The 21,293-nt window shown below is 43.4% G+C and overlaps 2 protein-coding genes across 6 annotated transcripts in view; one reads left to right on the forward strand and one right to left on the reverse strand.

Annotated features, from left to right (window-relative positions):
• The window catches only part of Arhgef4 (Rho guanine nucleotide exchange factor 4), a 108,557-nt gene extending 103,797 nt beyond the window's left edge, over positions 1-4,760 (forward strand). For 3 of the 4 annotated variants that reach the window (XM_069989465.1, XM_069989466.1, XM_069989467.1), the window contains 4 exons: positions 884-1,015; positions 1,616-1,859; positions 2,489-2,566; positions 3,550-4,760. In XM_069989465.1, the coding sequence (XP_069845566.1) occupies positions 884-1,015; positions 1,616-1,859; positions 2,489-2,566; positions 3,550-3,701 (606 nt within the window). In that variant the 3' untranslated portion in view covers positions 3,702-4,760. The remainder of the gene's footprint in view (positions 1-883; positions 1,016-1,615; positions 1,860-2,488; positions 2,567-3,549) is intronic. The other variant, XR_011365385.1, reaches the window with a different exon arrangement.
• A 595-nt stretch (positions 4,761-5,355) lies between these two features.
• Positions 5,356-21,293, reverse strand: part of Fam168b (family with sequence similarity 168 member B) — a 39,030-nt gene continuing 23,092 nt past the window's right edge. Inside the window, exons 5-8 of one of the 2 annotated variants that reach the window (XM_069989470.1) lie at positions 12,508-12,650; positions 12,224-12,401; positions 10,254-10,383; positions 5,356-9,620 (exon numbers count right to left, since the gene is read on the reverse strand). In XM_069989470.1, the coding sequence (XP_069845571.1) occupies positions 10,271-10,383; positions 12,224-12,401; positions 12,508-12,650 (434 nt within the window). In that variant the 3' untranslated portion in view covers positions 5,356-9,620; positions 10,254-10,270. Of the gene's footprint in view, positions 9,621-10,253; positions 10,384-12,223; positions 12,423-12,507; positions 12,651-21,293 lie in introns of both variants that reach the window. The other variant, XM_069989468.1, reaches the window with a different exon arrangement.

A 21,293-nucleotide genomic window follows, 5' to 3' on the forward strand; every position in this document is an offset into this window, starting at 1 on the left:
GTGGTAGAAAACCAGCCATGAGCAAAAAAGCCAAGAAAGAGCAGAAGGCCCCAAGTTGAAGCCCTAGCACTGGTTCATGTATGCATGTGCAAACATGAATGTGTATGTGCACGCATACACACACACACACACACACACACACACACACAGAGGAAACTGTAGGTTCCTAGGCCTCATCTTTGCACTGAATTAGAATCTGAGGCAGTGGTGGAGGTAATCAAGGTGATTGATGAGTTCTGAGGCCAAGCTCTGGGTGAAGATCAGTTATCCCAAACTAGATGGCTGCCAACTGTTCCTATTGTGGTTTTCACCTTCAAGCAGGAAGGGGGCAAAGTTTAGTCTGCAAATTCGAGGCATGGTAAAATTCAGGTAATATTCATTGCAGAGGTGAATTCCAGTCAAGTCTAATTTTTCTCCAGGGCAGCACTATCTAATCAAAGGATCATATAAATTTTATACTTTCTAGTAGCCATTTTATAAAAAAAAAAGATGAAGATGGATGATTCAATGCTTTATTTCATTCAATATATCTAAAATATTTCAACTTGTAATCAACATAAAATTTCAGCAATGGGATATTTTATTGTTTCCTACTGCTGTTTTCAAAATCAGTGTGGAGTTCTGTCAGGCCATATGAGCTCAAATGTTACCTGAGGCCACCAGCAGCAGTGGTGTCCTTTTCTGCAAGTGGTCAGAACTGCCTCCTGTCCCATACCAGACCTGTAAGGCTGGGTATCTCCCTCGGCTTCAGGAACTTTGCTTTCTTGGACTGGCCTGGCCCACTGGGGAAGACAGCGGGAAGGCCCCACCCACCTGCCATGGGGGTAGGAAGTAGAACTCAAGGTGGGAAGACTCACTCATGACTCTCCTCGGGGTCTCCCAGGGGGAAGATCTCTTGGTCAGGAGCTCAGAACTCATCTACTCGGGGGAGCTAACTCGTGTCACACAGCCTCAAGCTAAGAACCAGCAGAGAATGTTCTTTCTCTTTGACCACCAGCTCATCTACTGTAAGAAGGTACCATTTGCTCTACCTTGCTGGACTGGCCTCATGTAGAGGCTGCTGCTGGGGCCTCAGCCCAGAGAAAAGGAGCTAACACAAGCTGTTCCTTGCTCTGGACACCGGGATAGGATGAGGTGTGGGTGGCTCTCTGCAGCGGGAACTCAGAAACTGTGGGACAGTTCTCTGACCAGTCCATTGCTATAACAAGTCTCCCCTCTTCATCTGGTCCCTGCCTGCTCAAGCCTCCATTCTCCCTTGCTGGCCATGGGCTCCTCTAATCCAGCTTCCTCCCAGCCTCCTTTGTCTCCCTTTATTGCTTGATTCTGCTTGTGGCATAGTGATTTCTCCCTACGGAACCCTCTTGTTCATTACGCTCTGCTATGTGTGTGGGCCATTTCCTTAGTTTGAGAGGCTGTCTCTCCATTAAACAGGGGAGCCCGTGGGTGACCAGTGGCTAGTCACCAGACAAGGCTCCTCCACATAGTTTGGCCCAGTTGTGGACTGCACCAGGCCCTGTCTTGCTGCCAGGTGCTCACTATCTGCTGGGGAGGTGGCTTGGGGAAGAGGGGATTCATGCTGGATGTGAACAGCTGGGACTCAAGGCCTATCTGGCAGGACCTGCTTCGCCGGGATGTGCTGTATTACAAGGGCCGGCTGGACATGGACAGTCTGGAGGTGGTGGATGTGGAGGATGGGAAAGATCGAGAACTTCATGTGAGTTTCAAGAATGCCTTCCGGCTGTGCTGTGGCACCTCAGGGGACAGCTACCTACTGTGTGCCAGGAAGCCTGAGCAGAAGCAGCGCTGGCTCAAAGCCTTTGCCCGGGAGAGGGAGCAGGTGCAGCTCGACCAGGAGACAGGTTCGAACCCCTACCAAGCTTTGCCAGGCCTCTAGGCTCATCCAGCCCTCCTGGCCAGCTTGGCTCCCAGAATCCCCCTGAAACGAGTGGGTACCTCCCAGGGGCCTCAGGGCTTGTCCAAGTTCCAGGAACCTCCTGGCCTTACTGGTGAGCAAAGGCGCTGGCTGGAGTGGTGGTCCTCAGCCAGGGTTCAGCCTGGGCCGGAGGCACACACACACACATTCACGCCTACAGTGTATACAAGGTCCCTGGGGCCTGGGGGAGCCCTTTTCCAGCTGGCTTAGGTCTTGGGTGAGCAGGATAGACATCAGGCCTCCAGAAGCTGCCACTGCCTGTGAGCACCATCTCCCCAGTACACACATCCTCTCTCTTAGGAATGGGCCATATTTACTGATGCTGGGTCTGGGAAAGAGACTGCCCTTCAGGGAAGAGGTCACTAGATACTATGTGGGGTGGGGCACAGGGATCAGGAGGAAGAGCTCAGGGATCTTCATCCTCTAGAGAAGGCAGGCCAGGCAGGCTGAGTGGCTAGGAATCAGTTCAAGGTATGATGGTAGCACTGTGAGCAGACACCCTTTTGCGCAGGAGAGGAGGGCGAGGCTGCAGTCTCATCCATGCCCTCCCTACAGGCTTCTCCATCACAGAAATGCAGAGGAAGCAGGCCATGCTGAACGCCAGCAAGCAGCAGGCCCTGGGGAAGCCCAAAGGTAAGTGGGACAGTCACCTTCCTGGGGGGTCTGGCCTTGATTCTGTTCCTATCTCTGACCCCTCCCCCAGAGAAGCCCCCCAGTCCCTTTTAGGTGCCCACTACAAAGTTTGGTGACAAGGGGCCACAGATGACAAAGCTCAGACCAGTACACGGATGCTCTTATTCTTGACCCCCCTCATTCCCCTCTGCCAGGCTTTACTTTTGAGGGGAGGCAGTATTGGGACTTAAACTCAGGGAGACCCTTTTGGTTCTGGCTGTTTTTAAGACAGTCTCATTTTCTGCCTGGGCCAGAATGAACTGAGATTCTGTATATGCGTGTGTGCCGTTACTAGGACTTGAACTTAAGGCCTGGGCACTGTCCCTGAGCATTTGTGCTCATGGCTGGGGCTCTGCCACTTGAGCCACAACTTCACTTCTGGCTTTGTGGTGGTGAACTGGAGGATAAGTCTCAAAGTCTCTCAGACATTCCTGCCTGAGCTGGTTTTGAACTGTGATCCACAGATCTCAGCCTCCCAAGCAGCTAGGATGGGAGGTGAGAGCCAGCAGCCAGCCTGTGATTTTATTTTTTAATGCTTCCTTCATAACTGAGATAACTAGCATGCACCATGCCTACCTTTTTGTAGGATGAGACCAGGACTCATGAATTTCTTTAGCACAAGCTTGTTTTGAACTAGCTTCCTCCTGACCTCAACTTGCCAAATAGCTAGGATTACAGGCAAGAGCTGCTGCAACTGGCTCCCTGACGACTTTCTAAAAGGTACCTTCACTGCTGCCTAGGTGAGGGTTCCGCCTTGCCCCCTTTCACAAGGATAGCCAAACCCAGGTCAGTGGCTCCAAGCAGCCTGGGCTCCAGTGTGGTCAGTGCTCAGGAAGCAAGTCCCTCACAGGAAGACTGCCCTCCATGGGGGCCTGTGGCACAGTCCCTGGATGGGCTCCTCTGGCCCTGTGTCATCTGACCCCTGCTGCTCTCTCCCTGCCCAGCTGTTGGTAGGCCCTGCTACCTGACACGCCAGAAGCACCCCACACTGCCCACCAGCCGGCCCCAGCAGCAGGCCTTGGTGCTGGCAGAGCCCAGGAGGAAGCCATCTACCTTCTGGCACAGCATCAGCCGGCTGGCACCCTTCCGAAAGTGAGCCCAACAGTCACCTGACAACACTTTGTGGACCTGCTGGCCCACAGCCCTCAGCTTTCTCCCCAGGCTCACTCCAACTGACCTTCCTCTGCCTATTTTGCAAGGTACAAGTAAACAGGGCTGTAATTGGGAGTTGTTCATTGACACCAGGGCACACAGGTCCGCACTACCTTCCTTGGTTCCTCACTGCTAGTGCAGTAAGTCCAGCTAGAAGAGGCAAAGCCCTGCACGCGCATGTGCACCTCTCCTGAAGCCTGCACTTGCCCCTCTTCCTGCACTCTGGACCTTCATGGGGCCTCCATTAACCAGGAGGCTGGGAGCCACAGCACAGAACCACCATCCAGGCTGACAACACAGAAGGCTCTGGCTGCCCTGGGACTCTGGAAGTCTAATCATCCCCACTCCTATTTTCTTTGGGCAGGAGAGACCTACTCTATGGCCATCAGCTACCTGCAAAAGCCAGGCTATGTGCCCTCTGCTGTCCATTCAGGCCACTGGCCCTGGTGGTGGTACAGGGCCACTAAACCTCAGAAGACAGGAACCAAGATTCTGTGCCCAAACATCTAGCCCAGAGCTGACCTTTTGCTTCCCAGCCCCTTTAGACACTGTTGGCTGCTGGAAACCCTTTCACTTGTGATGTGTGTAGTGGGAAATACAAAAAACTAGTCAGCCACATACTCTGGTCCAGGCTTGTGACTAGTCCACTGTAGCTGGGGCTTGGCTGCAGAACTACCTGGTTCCTGTTGTTTGGATTTTGTCATCTTGTTTTTTTCTAACAATGGCGAGAAGTAATTGTTAGTGACACAGAAAGATTGCCTTACCCTACTGAGCGTGAGAAGCCATAAGGACTGAATTCTGTGGTGCAGCATCCAGGACTGATGCACCTACTCCAGGAACAGGCTGAGACCTGCATTCTACCTGAGGAGCGGGCACCACAGCCCAGGCCTGTGTGTCAGTGCAGAGCCCACAGGATTTAGCAGCATGGACAGTCACTCTTGTACTCTACCTTCTCCAAGCCAGAAACCACATTTAATTTCATAAAGAAATTTGCAAAAACCTACCAGTCAGCCATTGTTTTCTGTTATTATGTGTGTGCATTTTCTCTTCCATACATCCACTCATCCTTCTTTTGCCTGTAAGAGTAAACCCAGAGATTCCAGAAGTGGTAGAGTGACAGGCTTGCTTGGTTGCAAACCACTGCCCTTGTGAGACAGTCTTAGGTGGCAGGGCTGCATGATGCAGAGATCCAGAGAAACTGGAGTACACACAGAAGAGGAAGGGCAGTGACCATCCCCTTATACTCGTCCCCAAGGCTTGAAGCACTGATTGCTTTCTTTGCGGGCTGCTTCCAAGGGCTTGGCTGAAGTAGGTGGGTTTGAGAGATAGGTGGTCCACAGTGTTCCCAGGCCACAGCACCCTCTGAAAATGTTTCTCCCCAGGGGGGCCCAGCCACAAAAGCCAGGAAGGGAAGTGCACCACTGCCTCTTCCACTACCCCACCCCACCCAGAGCCACAGCCCTTAAGGCTGCACTACATAGCAGCCCTGGCACACTCTGGCAATCCTGACTGCCAAGAAGCCGCGGCACCTTCCTAGTCAGGCCATGCTTGCTACCTTCGGAAAGGAGCCACACCAACAAATCATGAAAACCAGAATATGCAACACAAGTCAATCTTTATTGAAAACTGCAGTATTAATACATAACAATTATTGTTACAATAAACGTGCTTTGAAGAATTTTAAATCTGAGTTCATCTACTCATCAGATTGCATAAAAAATTAAAACTGTGTGATTTACACCTAATTGAACTGGCTCAGGATGGATGGTCCATTCCTTTGTTATTGACACATTATGTTCAATGCAGAGGCAAGGGATGCCTGTAACACTGGAAGACAATGCTGACTTAAGCTTAAAAAAGGTACCAAGAGAACAGTGTAAAAAAGTATTTAAAAATTATTAAAAAAAAAAAAAAAAGAAAAAGGAAAGGGAACCATTTCCTATTCAGTCACAACACTAAGGCTCCTTGGGGCCTCTCCTCTGAGTAGTATCAGCAACCCTGCAGGGAGCCAGGCTTGACTGTTCTGTACCAAGGCCCACAGCTACCTTGTCCAGGGAGTTGCTTGCCACACTAGTCATAGACACCTACCCTCCTCTTGAAAGATACGGAGGCTCCCTACACCTAGTTGCTTGTCTCTGTCTCCCTGTACCAACTGATTTGGTCCCCTGGACTAAAGTAAGGTTATCCCTAAGTTTTCTGTTAATGGAGAATGGGAAGGGATAGATTCTCTGAAACATACGAGATCAACTCTGCCATTCATTCCTACCAAGAGCTGTTCTGTTCTCATGCATGTAATCCACAGCTTATCAGTCAGCTGCCTTTCAGTGGGCAAGGGCAGTGGGCAGCTCAGAGAAAAACACATACAAGCCTGGGATACGCTGGGGCAGGAGAGTCAAGCTCAGCCCTCCTAGATCCAAACATACTCATACACTCCAGAGACCCCTTAGAATAGAGCACCAGAGAAGGACCAGCAGCCACCCACCTGCCACTGCATGTGTGGGAGGTTCTGTGCCATTCAGGAAGTGACAGGCAGACAAAAACTGCAGTAGCCAACTGTCAACTCTTGAGTGAGGGGTGGCCCAATTGATCAAAGTGACACTGTTCTTAAATGTTCAACAAGGCCTGGTGAGGAAACGATTTCCTCTGTGAAGCAGCCCCAGTATTTATAGCTGGTATGCTCCAGGCTCTCATCACCTCCACTGGCATCATCATAAAAGCCCATAGAATGAGCTCCCTTCTCTCCCAGAAAACATTCTTTAATTACTTCTTGGGCCACATCTGTCTCAGCAGATAGCACCACCAGACAGAATGAGGCACAGGTGCTAACACAGGGAAGGGCAGGACACTCAGCCTCCTGAAAACACTGCCTCCTCAGGGTACTCAAGAATAAGTTTCACACAACACCAATCAGCAGGCCATAACTGCAACAATGTTTGTTTTTATTTTATTTTTTTAAAAACAGGACCACAAGAGACATGAATTTGTCCAAGTCTCCTATGTCTATGTCACCTGATTGGCAAGGTCCTAAGGGAGCCTCACTTCTGAATCAGGAAGCTCACAGGTCACTCAACAGAACCACCTCCAGACCACATCTAAACTAGAATTCTGCAAGGAGAGAGCAGTAACAGGACACAGTGAAAGAACACACAACCTAAGGCTGAGAACAAACTTTTGATAGCTCTAATGATATCCATGTTTACAGGAATTAGGCCCTGTGCTTCCCTGTCTCAATTTCTAAACTTTTAGTTCAACTTTAGGACTCACAAGTCAGGAATGTCAAACAAAAGCACAAAACTCTTGGAATGTTCCACATTATGCTTGAGACACCAAATTATAGTTTTATAATAATACTGATCCAAGTTCTAGGCCTTTTTACTAGAACTGAATTGCTATTAAAAAATGACAATCTACTTTCATCACCAGATTTGAGAGCTGATGCCCTAACAGTTTCAAATTTGAAAAGTATTTCCACACAGATGAATGGTATATGCAGTATTTGATAGTATCTTATCTCAATTTCAGAAAAAAAGCAAGACTTTTAAATATAGGTAAAGTGTTTACAAATCAGATGTAACAGTGGAGGAGATGGAACTCATTCTTCTTCATATGGAAACACTTTTACCTCAGCAATGTGAACACACTGTGTGCACCCATCTCAAGCTGGCCTACAGCCAAGCCTAGATAACTTCCTTTAGACAGGAAATTGTGTAACTTTCTAAGGGTATATGTGTGTATATGTATGTGTATGTGTGTGTGTGTGTGTGTGTTTTAGCACACACTAAAATCATGAGTATATTCTCCTGATGGATGGTCCTTCACCTGAGAAAACTGCCTTCTGGTCTGTTGAATCCCTGGAATCCTAGAAACCTACTGATATTTGCAAACCATCCACTATACAGATGGAGTTGCCACTATACATACACACACAGACACTCACAGACACACACACACACGCGCTCACACATGCGCACATGCGCACACACACAAGCACGCGCACACACACAAGCACGCGCGCACACACACACACACACACACACTAAGTGCTCATGACATGGTTTAAAGTACTTATCAGTAAACATTCTATGTTAATGGGTATTAGGAATAAAGAAATCTTCTGTTTACACTGATCCATGCAAAAACCTCCCTAGACTTATTATAAAATGAAATGTTAAAAAAATTAAAGTATTACTATAAAAAAAATAGGGTCACCAAAGGCCCAGTGGCCAAGAGTTCCACCTAACCAGGCTGACCACTGAGGCACCTTCACTGCAGCGCCACAGCCCTGACCGAGCTGCCAGACGCAGAAGCACAGGCCAGCATCCCAGCCAAAGCCCATAGCACTCTACACAGGATGGGGTTGGAAAACTATGTGCTCCTATCCCACAGACCCCTGAAATGGAACACATGAACATATCCTCATGCCCTCACCGAGGGCACAGACACAGTTCCACTGATGCAAGTTGGGCATATTTAGGCAAAAACAAAATCCTCTTGATTTCTTATATATGTACTGATTTTAAACTCAAAATCGTTTCCATAATGGATACTGGGCAGCCAAGAGCTTCCTGATGCCTCCTCACCCTTTTGCTGTCCACATGTGCTTGGCATTGAATGCTTTCAGCTACAAAAGGTAGCAAAAGAAGCTCCCTCTCATCCCAGCTTTACAAGTCTTCTGTAGCTAGTCGAGAAGACAAGTTTTCACCAGGTGGACACCCCCCAAGACCAGCCATATGTACTACCATTTTCAGATATACTCATGGCTTGGCTTTTAAGAAACATGAGGAATTTTAAATACAATTTTGTTCCCTTTTAAATAAACTTCATTACATATAGTTGTAATCTTTGCCCTTGTTGAATGAAAACAGTGATGCCTATGTGTTTCCACCTGATTCATGTATTTCTTGGGGAAATAAAAACAGGGAATGACTTTCTATGCTAAAGCAGAGGGCAATGCCTCTTCTAAGCGTGGCTCTTTCACTCTCAGGAAAAAATTGTTCTACATAGTTTTCCAACAAATATACAAAGCATGATTCTCTGTAAGAGTCATGTATAAATGCTCAGGTGGCAAAGACCATTGTGGTGCTGACACACAGACCACCTCCCACCCCAAACTGTCACGGCTCCCTCCGCTCTCATCTTGTGTGATGGTATTTTAAGCATGTATCTGCTCCCTAACCCCACCAAACCTCAACAGAAGGACAGGGACAACTGCTAACCAGTGGCTCCCAAACCACTGCAGCCAACCTACTCTCATCCCACCTCTGCAGCAACTTCCTGGATCAGTGAGTACCCCCCAAAACCCCAAACAAAACAGGTCACTAAAAACTAAAAGTTCACATCCCTAACTGGCAACCCACATCAACCCCAAGTGGCTGAAGAGTCATCTCTGGTATCCAGATGCTCTAGGAAGAAATTCACTTTAACACATGTAACTTTAAGACTGCATACATTACAACAGTGCATTAGTGATACAAGTTGTAAAATACATTTCCATACCTTTGGGTTTTGCATATGATGGTTTTGCATCAGTCACTGCAGGTAGATTGAGCAAGCTTTGTTTTTGTGTATTTTTTAAACATGCATTCAACTAGATATGAGTCAGAATAGATTAATACTCCCTTTTGTTTTTTTTTTATCATTACAGTTAGCTAAAAAATTGCCAGGCAGTCCACAAAACAGGATTTGCTTTAAGACCAACCCACAGAGTTAGTTGGAGACTAACGGCACTGGGACCTGCTGGGCCGGGACGTAGTATTTAGCTAAGTGTCGAGAGCATTAAGAAGAAAGTCCTGGTTGGAGGCACAAGGCCTGCAGCACCAGCTGTGGAACTCAATGATGTGACTGCACAGCTCCATCCTCACACCTGGGGGAGAATGACAAACCTAAGTTAGTGGGGATCTTCAAGGCATGGATGCTCTGAAAACTCCAGGAGGAGGGTATCTACTGGGGCAAAAAGGGCAGTTGTACTCCTTCCCACTTACATTACAAAGACCCCTGCGCCACCATTCCCACCCAGTAACAATCAGAGCCCTATTTCCTGAAGCAGGCAAGAAGGAGATCCAAGAGTCTTCCATGCTGTATAAACAATAAATAATATTTTCTTTCTCCTCTACTTTAAGAACACTAATATAAAACAATGGTCAGGAGTATTTTTCTTGCTAATGCTTGAATAAGAAGTAGGTTTAGCCGGGCGCCGGTGGCTCACGGCTATAATCCTAGTTACTCAGGAGGCTGAGATCTGAGGATCGCGGTTCAAAGCCAGCCCAGGCAGGAAAGTCCCCGAAGACTCTTATCTCTAATAAACCACTAGAAAACCGGAAGTGGCGCTGTGGCTCAAGCAGTAGAGTGCTCACCTTGAGCTGAAGAGCTGAGGGACAGCGCCCAAGCCCAGAGTTCAAGCCCCACCACCGACCAAAAAAAAAAAAAAAAGGTTTGCCAGTTTCCATAGGGAAATATACTTTTGCCAGAACCCTGCCTGCCTCCAGTGGTCACTTACATTTATTTGCAGGGTAATCACCATTGAGGGGGCACGTAGCTGTAGGTGGGTGTTCCTGGGGCCCGGTATGTGGGCACAGTGACTGGGTGAGGGGCAACAGGAGTTGGGGAATGAGCAGTCAGCAGAGTACCTGGAAGAAAGAACAGTACATCACACACAAGGAAAGCCCTCATACTACATAGGAGACTTGTTTAGCACAGCTTACTTCCTCGACAAGCAACAAGCAGGTAGGTCCAGCCTCTTTGAGAGGAAGACAGATGGGAAAAGTAAGGTTAGACCAACTCCTTAGAATATCCTGAATAGCCAAAAAACTAAAAGAATATAGCCTGTTCACAGCACATTTGATATTGCTAATAATGTTTATAAAAGGCTGTGTACCACCCCTTCCGAGAGCATCTATAATAATTTTTATGGACAAGAAACTACAAAATTAAAAGTGAGTACTGTTAGCCTTAAAAGGGAAGGAAATTCTGATACACTATATAATACAGGCAAACCTTAAGCACATTATGCTAAATGAAAAAGTCAGGGATGAATTGAAATCACTGCATGATTCTACTCAGGAATACTAAAAGTTATCAAATTCAAAGACAGAACACAGACTAGTAGATGTCTTAGCTAAAGGGGAAGGGAAAAAGGAGTTTTGCAGGATGAAAGTTTTGTAAAGATCCATTTTACAACAATGTGAATATACTGAGTACCATACTACATACTGAAAAGTTGTTAGCATGTTTTTTTTGTTGTTGTTGTTTTTTGGTTGGTTATGGGGCCTGAACTCTGGGCTTGGGTGCTGTCCTTGTACTCTTCAGCTCAAGGTGAGTGCTCTACCACTTGAGCCACAGAACCACTTCCAGTTTTCTAGTGGTTTATTGGAGATACGTCTCACGGACTTTTCTGCACAAGATGGCTTTGAACCATGATCCTCAGATCTCAGCCTCCTGAGTTGCAGGATTACAGGTGTGAGCCACCAGTGCCCAGCTTTAGCATGGTTTTTTTTAAAAAAGGAAAATGTGAAGTGGCAATTCTATACCATGTATGTTTCCGACTACATTGAGAGTACATTTTTGCTCAAACTTCAGAAACATAGCAACCCAAGTATGAGAATAAGGACCACGTTCAACCCAGTGTCAACCCAAGTGCCTACATCTGTCATTCACTTTCTGTTGGCCCCTCTACCTCAGGGCCTTCAGGCTTTTGTGCTAGTCTTCTCTGCCCTGACAGGAAATTACAGGGACAAGTAGATTCTCAGCAACACAGATTGCTGTTGCACTACCTTTCTCTCTAGAATCATTTCCTTACGTACTTGTTCATTTTCCTTAAAACTCAGTCACGAGCAAAAAAAATGCACACTATGTGGAAAGTCTGAGGACAACCAGATTTATCCAAAGAGCTAAATGTGACCTCATCCCTAGACAAAAACAAGCCCCAGCTCCTATAATGACCTCCTAACCTAGAGACCAGGAAAAGTAAAGTAGATGAATGCCAAAGAATTTAACAAGTAGTTGTTACTTCTATTAACACAGGCCAGCTTTTCTACTGTCAAACTTCCCCACTCATGCAAATGGGACTGAAGATGTTACAGGGACTTGTGAAGTGGGTGAGTCCCTCTGCTGGAGTTTTCTCAACTCCATGGAGTATGAGACCATCTAGTCATTCCTCATCCTTGCTACCAAATGGCCTACCAAGTTCACCAACAAACACAGTACCTCCATCTAATTCAGGGAGTGGTGCTCAGTTATATGCCGCCCCCTCCCCCCTCCCCATAGTGGTGGCACTGGGGCACTTGATTCATGTCAGTCCACAGGACCCAGCCTACCTCACCCCATACTCTTGAAGGGAAAGGAAGGACTGCCTGTGCAATCCTGCCATACTACTGAATGTCAGAGCTAACCACCATTTCCATGGTTCTCCCACCTTACTCCAGCGCTCACAAATGAAAAGGAACAAGACCCCAAGAAAAAAGGACTCACCTGCTGACATGGCCATGGTGGTCCCAGCAACCATGCCCATGGTGACCCCATTGCCTCGAGGAGGAGGGATGGGCGCAGGGTACACGGTCGCTGGCATGCCATTAGGCTGCACCACTGTGGTGTGGTGGATGACGTGAGGGGGCGCTGCATACAGTGGTTGTGTATAGTAAGTGCCTTGCTGTGGGAAGAAGAGAGACAACTGCCACAGGGTCCCATGGCTATGTAGATCTGATGGAACCACACCCTGTCCATACCTCCCTCCTGCAGGGCATGCCCAAGCATACCTGGGCATATGGGCTCTGCTGGGGGTAGGCACTTCTTACAGGGTACACGGCTGTCTGGTAGGGGTTGGGAGAGGAGGAATATGGCGGCACAGCCCCGCTGGTAGGGGAACATGACACTTTGTAGGGGGTGCCAGGAGTATAGCCTAGAATACAAAAGACAAAGGTTTGAGATCACCCAAATATATACCAAACATTCTTATTATTTAAGAAAAAAGTTTAAAGTGGGTGCCCAATCTTTTTACATTAAAAATAAAACACATGTATATAATAAACAATGCCCAATGGTATCAAGTAATTTTTTCCTTTGTGATAAGAGCCTCACTCTGTAGCCAGACTAGCCAGATGTCCAAAACAAGATACAGAATAATTTATAATCTAAAAAGTGTTTCTTCACTCTCTCCTCTTTTCTAATTTCTGTCACCATAGATAGATTTACTCATTACAGGTATGTAAATAGGATCGTTTTATGTGCTCTCTGTTTAGCTTCTTTGGAAAGCTAGTATGGTTTGGAATTCACCAGTAATTCTCTTTTGGTTGCTAAGTAGTGTTAATATGGATGGGTCACTGAGCATCCTTTCTCCTGTTTTTGAGCGTATAAGTTTTTGAGCATATGGTTTACAAAGACTTTGTGGATTCACACTTGTTTTCATTTTTCTATGGGAAGTATTGGGGAGGTAGAGTTCCTGGATACTGTGGGAAGTATCTAATTGAGACAGTGCTGCTCCCCATTTTTTGTGGTACTGGGATTTGAACTCAGACCCTTGTGCTTGCTAAGACAGAAACATAGTTCTGGGGCCTAGGTGTCTATACACAGGAAGCCACAGGCTAGGTTTATAATTTCTGCAACCCACTTGCCCTTCCTCTCCAAAGGAAACACTCAACAGGTGGCCTATGTAGAAACGGAAAGAGCCAGGGCAGGTACTGGACTTCCAGAGCAGGGCAAAGTGGGCTGCAGGAGTAGCAGTGTTGTTTGAACCACCAGCTATGCACAAAGACCCTGTCATTCATCCCCAACTGCTACTTGATACCCCTGGAACTGTCCCTGCCTCACCCCACAGCTGCTCCTGTTAACTGACCATGAAACATGTCATCTGGGGAGCACCTGGTCAAGCCAGCACCCAAGAGGAAGCAGAGATTGGAAGAGCACATCTAATTGAGTACAGACCCAGGAACAGGCATTCATTCTTTTCCATCAAGAAGAGACTTTTTTGTTTTTTCTTTTCACTTTTCTCCTATCCATTACAACCATTTACACCACCTTCCTTTCTTCAACCTCTCTGTGGACAATACCACCATTCTTCATGACAACTAAACTATAACCCTATAAACTAGTATATTCCTGGCAGGCCTCATGCTCCATTACCCTTCTCATCTTCATTTTTCCTTCCTTCTTCTTACTTTCCTTACTAACTCTTACACAAGTAATTATTTTTCTAGCCATACCATGTATGACTATGATTTTAGTTTTATAGATAATGTTGTCAATGGTGTTTTGCTTTAGGTGAGAATATGGTTTGATATTGAATCAATGAATTTGTTATTGCTCAGTTACACCTTCAGGCCAGTGGTGAGAATCTACTAACCCAGGTAATATTCAGCCCTGTCAGTACACAGAGAACAGTCCAACACAAAGATTTCAGGTGACTAGACCCCCCCCCCCCCCACGCCACAAACTGACTTCAACTGAGCAAATCTCAATGCAAGAACACAAGAAACATGAAAAATATAATACCACACCTCAGAAAGTCAACAATCATACAACAAAGAATCAGAGTGACAGTGAAGTAGAAGAAATTCAAAAGGTTAGGCTCAAAATGAGTATGAATAATCACTAAGATGAAGGAGGATATGTGTAAACACCGCAATGAACTCAAAGAAAATAGAAGCAAACAAATTCAAAGACAATTCAAATAAAAACTAAATAAGGGGCTAGGAATGTGGCTCAGTGATAGAATGCTTGCCTAGCATGCATGAAAGCCCTGAGTTCGATTCCTCAGTACCACATGAACAGAAAAAGCTGGAAGTGACTCACTGATAAGAGTGCTAGCCTTGAGCAAAAGAAAGTTCAGGGACAGTGCCTAGCCCCTGAGGTCAAGGTCCAGGAATGGCAAAATGTAAAGAAATAAAAATTAAGAGGATGGGTATGATTGGGAGAAATAAGGGAGAACTATGGAAGGGGTGACATCAAGATATATTGTACTCATAAACTGACATGGTGAATTGAACCTCCTTTGTAGTATTTATAGATAATTTTTCAAAACATGTTTAAAAAGCTAAATAAAACCAAAGTGAATACAAAAGAAACCAGATAAACGAACTCAAAAGTAAACTTATGATTCATGTCAAACTCCTAGAAAAACAGTAACAAGGCAAATTTGTTAAAAGAACAAGTTAGGAGGAAAAAAAGAGCAGAAATCAAAGAATTAAGAGTTAAGAACTATACACCGCCCCCCCCCAAAAAAACAAGAAGTTGCTTTAGTAAGACAAATAAGATTGATAAATTCCTAGACAATGCAACCAAGAGGAAGAGGAAGGTGAAGACTTAAACAAAATTAAAAGATAAAAATAAAAAAAGAAATTCCAGAGGATCATCATAAAATATTTTGAAGACCTATATTCAAGTAAGGTGGAAAGCCTATACGGAATGGACACAATTCTGGATGTATCTGACCTATTACAATTGAATCACAATGATATAAATCACTTAAATGACAACAAGCAATGTGATGGAAGCAGTGATAGTCTCTCAACAATGGAAAGCCCAGGATCTGATCTGACAGACTGATGAATTCTACCAGACCTTTAAAGAACAGCAGTCCTCCTCTAACTTGGACACTACTTCAAATCTAGATACCAGAGACACACAAATATATGTACTGGCCAATCTCTTCGATAAGCAGACATGAAAATTCTCAATAAAATACAAGATGAATTCAACAACACATTAAAAAGGCCACACAAGTTGGATTCATTCTAGAGATGTAAGAATGATTCAGTACACATAAATCAAACATAATATAGCTCCTAAGCAGAATCAAAGAGATGAATCACACGATCATCTCAATTAATACAAAAGCCTCCGACAAGAGTCAACATCTTTTTACAATAAAAGCTCTTCAGTAATTAAGAACAGAAGGAATGTTATTTCAACATTATAAAGGCTATGAATGACAGATCTATAGGCAACTAAATGGCAAAAAACTGAAATTTCCTCTAAAGTCAGCAATGATACTCCTTCCATTCTTAGCCAGTAGTGCTGAAACTGTAGCCAGAAAAATATGGGAAGAGAAAGAAAAGTGATTCAAATAGGGAAAATACAGAAAGGGCTCAAAAATCTAAACTCCCAACAAAGCAACAACCCAATCAATAAGTGGGCAAATAAACTATTTTCAAAAGTAACACTAATGGCCAACAAATATATACTAGCAATAAAGGAAATATACTCAAAATGATATTGAAATTTCATCTTACTCCAATCAGAATAGATATCAACAAGAGCACAAACTAATGCTGGTGAGGATACAGAGAAAAAGAAAACCTTACATATTATTTGTGGGAATGTAAACTAGCAACTTCTAAGGAAAGCTGTATAGCCTCCTCAAAAAAAAACTAAACAGAAATATCCTGTGAACAATCACTGACACCATTACTAAGCATACATCTGAGAGAATATAAGATAGTACAGAAGCATCTGCACACTCTTACATAGCAGATATCTGTATAAACAGCCCAGATGCCCTATAACTGATGAAAGAATTTAGAAAATTTATATAAATACATATAGAGTATTACATCAAAAGAATGAAATCATGTCATTTACAGGTAAATAGATCATGTAAGTGAAATAAACCAGATTCATTATGTTGAGTAAGACAAGAGAAGTCAAACTCAAAAAAAAAATCAAATATTGCTTGTTTTCACTCATTTGTAGAACCTAAACTTAAAAGATTTGTCTTCATAGACATTTACAGAGTACCTGCTTCTAGCTATGACTCTGCAGAAGGCACAAGAAAGATGGAGATGGAAAGGGAGTGGAGGATGAATATGAAGATCATTAATATATACTAAGATTACATACTGAATCTTATTGAGAGCTGTTGAACAATGGGACAAAGAGGATGGGAGGTATGAGGAAAGAGAAGGTAACAGAGAGGGTTACTCTTATTTAAATACAATAAATGCATGTGTGAAACATTACAGTGAAATCCATCTGCATAATTAAAAAAATACACTAAGGAAAAAAAAGACAATATAAACAGACTGTCTGGAAGTGGCTATCAGAGGGACAGGAGATGGTGAATGGAAGGCAAAAGAGAATATGATTGATGTTTCTCGTGTGCCTCTATGAAAACAAAACAATGAAATCTGAGGAGTTAAGTAAGAAAAGGATGATGATGGGGGTTGACTGTGATTAGGGTACGCTATGCTGTGTCACAATGAAATTCCCCTTGTACAACTGATGTTTGAAAATTAAAAATAAGTAAGCATCTGTCTGGGAGGAACAGAGAGAAGACAGCCCATTCAGAGTAGGTAACAGACATCACCTGAATGAAATTTTGAGTTTACAGATAGCAACTTAAACATTTCTGAGCCTTGAAGTATCAAACTGGAAGGTGGGGAAAAAAATACTTCAGGTAAGGTCAAGTTAGTGTACAAAGTAATATATTTAGAGGGCAGAGAACCCAACTATTGCCATCAGCAATAAGAAACCAGAATAGAGACCAGAGACCAACTAAGTTGCCTGACACCACAGTTATAAAAGTTTAAGAAAATGCTCAGATATTGTGTTAGGAAAAAAAATTATCCTATCAGAGTACATGGTTTCTCTTCAGCTTCAAATCTATGCAACTACACTAAGGAAAATCATCCAAGGCATAAGCAAATAGGCCACAGTACCACCAAAAGAAAAATGCAGCTATATTATAAAGCATTTTTACTTAAATATTGTCCATGTGCAAGTACTAGTATCAGATAAACTTTGTATAACTAATTTAAACTATCATACCTTAGTATATCATGTTCAGTAACGTGTTCATCTTTGTAAAACGTACTAATGGAATATCTAAGTATCTCTACAGCTTACTACAAAGGACTGATGATTCTTTCATGATTTCAGATCATCATTGCAAATACTAGTCACAAGTACAAGTGGATGAGAACAGAGTAAGCATGTCCTTGTTCTATTTAGGTTCTTCCTACTCATATCTGTGTCTAATCATGAACATACGACAGGAATCGGGAGAAAAACTGGGAAAGAATGAAGGAGGCTGACACTGTTCAAAAGGAAATGTACTCATTACCTGAAACACGTAACTGTAACCCCTCTGTGTAACACCTTTACAATTTTTTTTTTTAAGACTAGAATCTTCTAGTAATATAGCCAAGGAGTAAATTCATTCATTAAACAATACTAGTGAACTTAAATGCTTCTCCCCAGGAGTGACACAAACCAGAAGTTATGCCACACCTATTGACCTTAGTCCCAAAGCTCTGATTATAAAAACAGCCTTCTGGCTACATTCTGTATTTTTCAGGAAGACAACATGAATGACATATTCTCCACTTCCAGTCTGAGTAACAGAATACATCTCTTTTCAAGGTTCTCTGAACACTCTCAGCATCACACTTTGAAGAGAGTTAAGAGCAGCACTAGGATTGTAAAAGTGCTCAGGAAATCCACTCTATATATCCACCATCTAAACCACAGAGCAGCTTCTGTCTACACATCTGGCAGTAAGAGAACTAGGGGGCAGATGAAGGAAGCAATAGGAATCTGGACATGGTGGTACACACCTATAATCCCAGTGCTTGTAAAGAGGGAAAAGGATGAATTCAAGGCCAATCTAGACTATATAGCAAGTCCCTGTTTCAAAACACAAACACATACAAACAACAAGAAAAAAGAGAAGAAAAAGGAAGAAAGCAAGCAGAGGAAATGGAAAAAATCTTCTCCTAATTGTGTCTCATAGTGATGTCTTTTTCTTACAAGTTAAGAAGAAAAGATTCAATGAAAAGGGAGAATAAAACATTCGAATCAGGTGCTGGTGGTTCACGCCTGTAATCCTAGCTGCTCAGGAGGCTGAGATCTGATGATTGTGGTTTGAAGCCAGCCCAGGCAAGAAAGTCTGTGAGACTATTATCTCCAATGGCTCAAGTGGTAGAGGGCTAGCCTTGGGCAAAAAAAGTTCTGGCACTGCTAGATGGACATCTCTTCAACAAGGCAGGACTTCTGGGAAGCTATAGCTCTTTCTGCCTGTCCTAGCTTTGAATTAGTGGATCTGTTTGTGAGCAATCTTGGAGGGAAGAAAGAACCAGGCACTGGTGACTTACTAATCCTAGCTACTCAGTAGGCTAAGACTTGGAGGATATGGTTCCAAGCTAGCCCAGGCAGTAAAGTCTAGTAGACTTATTTTCAAATGACTAGTAAAATGTCAGACTGGAGGTCTGTCTCAAGTGGCAGAGTACCAGTCATAAGGTAAACAGCTGAGAGCCTAAGGCACTAAATTCAAGTCCCAGTACTGCCACAAAAAGGGGAGCAGGGAGCAAGAAAGAATCAATCTCCATCTAATAGAAAAGAGCTGAACAAGGCTGGATGACACCTGTCAAAAAGCTCTAGATGAGAACCTTTTCAGTAGCACCAACATCTCAACACCAGCCTTTTCTGCAGGCAAGGCAATATACTTTTGGCAAAAACAGCTTTGCCAGCCGAACATAAACCTTATTAAACTTATTTGAAACAATGAGTTGGAAGTCTTTAGTGTATTTCCACAGTAACATGAACTCCATTACTCCATTAAGATCATTAGTGAGCTGGGTGCCGGTGGGTCATGCCTGTAATCCTAACTACTCAGTCGGCTGAGATCTGAGGATCGAGGTTCAAAGCCAGCCTGCGCAGGAAAGACCGTGAGACTCCTATCTCCAATAAACCACTAGAAAATCGGAAGTGGCGCTGTAGCTCAAGTGGTACAGCACTCGCCTTGAGCTGAAGAGCTGAGGGACAGCGCCAAAGCTCAGACAGAGTTCAAGCCCCATGACCAAACAAAAAAACAAAACAAAACAAAAAAGGAAGATCATTAGAGTAAAATAGCTAGATAAATTTTTAAATTCTTGAAAAGTAAATTCTTTTGCTCAGCCTGCAATCCTATCCACTCAAGTGGCTAAGATCTGAGGATCACAATTCAAAGCCTAGTCTTATCTCCAACTAATGAGGAAAAAAAAAAAGCTAAAAGTGGAAGTATGGCTCAAGTGGTAGAACACCAGTCTTGAAAGAAAAGGTCAAACAAGAGCTTGAGGTCTTGAGTTCAAGCCCCAGTACTGGTACAACAATAGTAATTTAAAAAAAAAAAAAAACAACTAACTTGCTTTATGATGCTCTGCAGCATTATAATGTGCAGCATTTTTAATACACAAAAAAATGAACTTAAATGAACTTAAATTTTATCTAACACGCCACACAAAAACTAACCGAAAATGGGCCACAGGTCTAAATATACAGGTTAAAACTACAAAACTACCAAAAGACAAAAAGCAGACAATCACTGTGATATAATGTTAGGCAGATTTCTCAGCTAGGATACCAAAAATTAAAATGATAAAGTGAACCTAGTCAAATTTTTAATACTCTGTCCTTTAAATAACACCATTAAAGATAATAAAAAAAATGACATAAAATAAAGACCTCTCAAAACTTAACAAACAATAAACAAACTTGGGCCATGGAAAGTGTGGTGAACTTGTAATCCAACTATCAAGGAAGCAAGAGGATCACTCCGCCCATGGTTTTGAGTGCAGCCAGGGCTGCAGTCAACAAACTATCAACCACTTTAAGAAAATATAATTTAACCACTTGAGCAACTGACACAGAAAAAAAAGCATACAAATTCTTTATCAATGACATAAAAATAGCAAATTAAGCACATAAAAGGTAATCCATAGTATGTTATATTCATCTTCTATTCAAATTAAAAGTTCAAGGTACATCAGGTCTATCCACCAGGACAGATAAATGAAAGACTGATCATACTAGCACTGTTGAGGAAAAGGAAATGCTGGAACTCTCATATTACTGAAGAAAGTAAAATGTTATACCTACTTTGGAAGGCAACTTGGCAGTTTCTTACAAAGTTAAATAAACATCCACTATAAGATCCATTCTACCCCTTGAAGACAAATGAAAACACAAATCCACACAGAAGTGTATATGAACAGGCACAACATTTTTATTTACAATACTGAAAAACTGCAAATAATGCAAATGTTCACTAACAGATAGATGCAAAAACAAAGTATTTGTATATAATAGGACAGTACCTAACAATAAAATGGAGTGAACTACAATAATGATGTTAAAATGAAAGAAGGCAGTACAAAAGAGAAAAAAGTACTTTCTATATACACAATTCCATCCTCACATATGAAAATGTGACTCAAGTCGAAAAGGCTTAAGGGGTGAAAGCCCTGAGTTCAAACCCCAGTACCACCAGAAAAAAAAACAAAAAACCAAATGCAGTTTATTATACATGTAATATTTCAAGAAAGCTGTTAATAAAAGAAAGTTAAATGATATAAAATGTTACACTAAAGAAGATGGGTGGCTCTGTGAGGAACAGCTTCAAAGAGGTGCAGAAGCTGGGCACCGGTAGCTCACACCTGTAATCCTAGCTACTCAGGGAGGCTGAAATCTGAGGATCATGGTTCAAAGCCAGCCCGGACAGGAAAGTCCGTGAGACTCTTATCTCCAATAAACCACTAGAAAACTGGAAGTGGCGCTGTGGCTCAAGCGAGGG

This window comes from Dipodomys merriami, unplaced genomic scaffold (assembly GCF_024711535.1).
Source record: "Dipodomys merriami isolate MVZ:Mamm:240054 unplaced genomic scaffold, mDipMer1.0.p SCAF_38, whole genome shotgun sequence".
In the NCBI taxonomy this organism is placed as follows: domain Eukaryota; kingdom Metazoa; phylum Chordata; class Mammalia; order Rodentia; family Heteromyidae; genus Dipodomys; species Dipodomys merriami.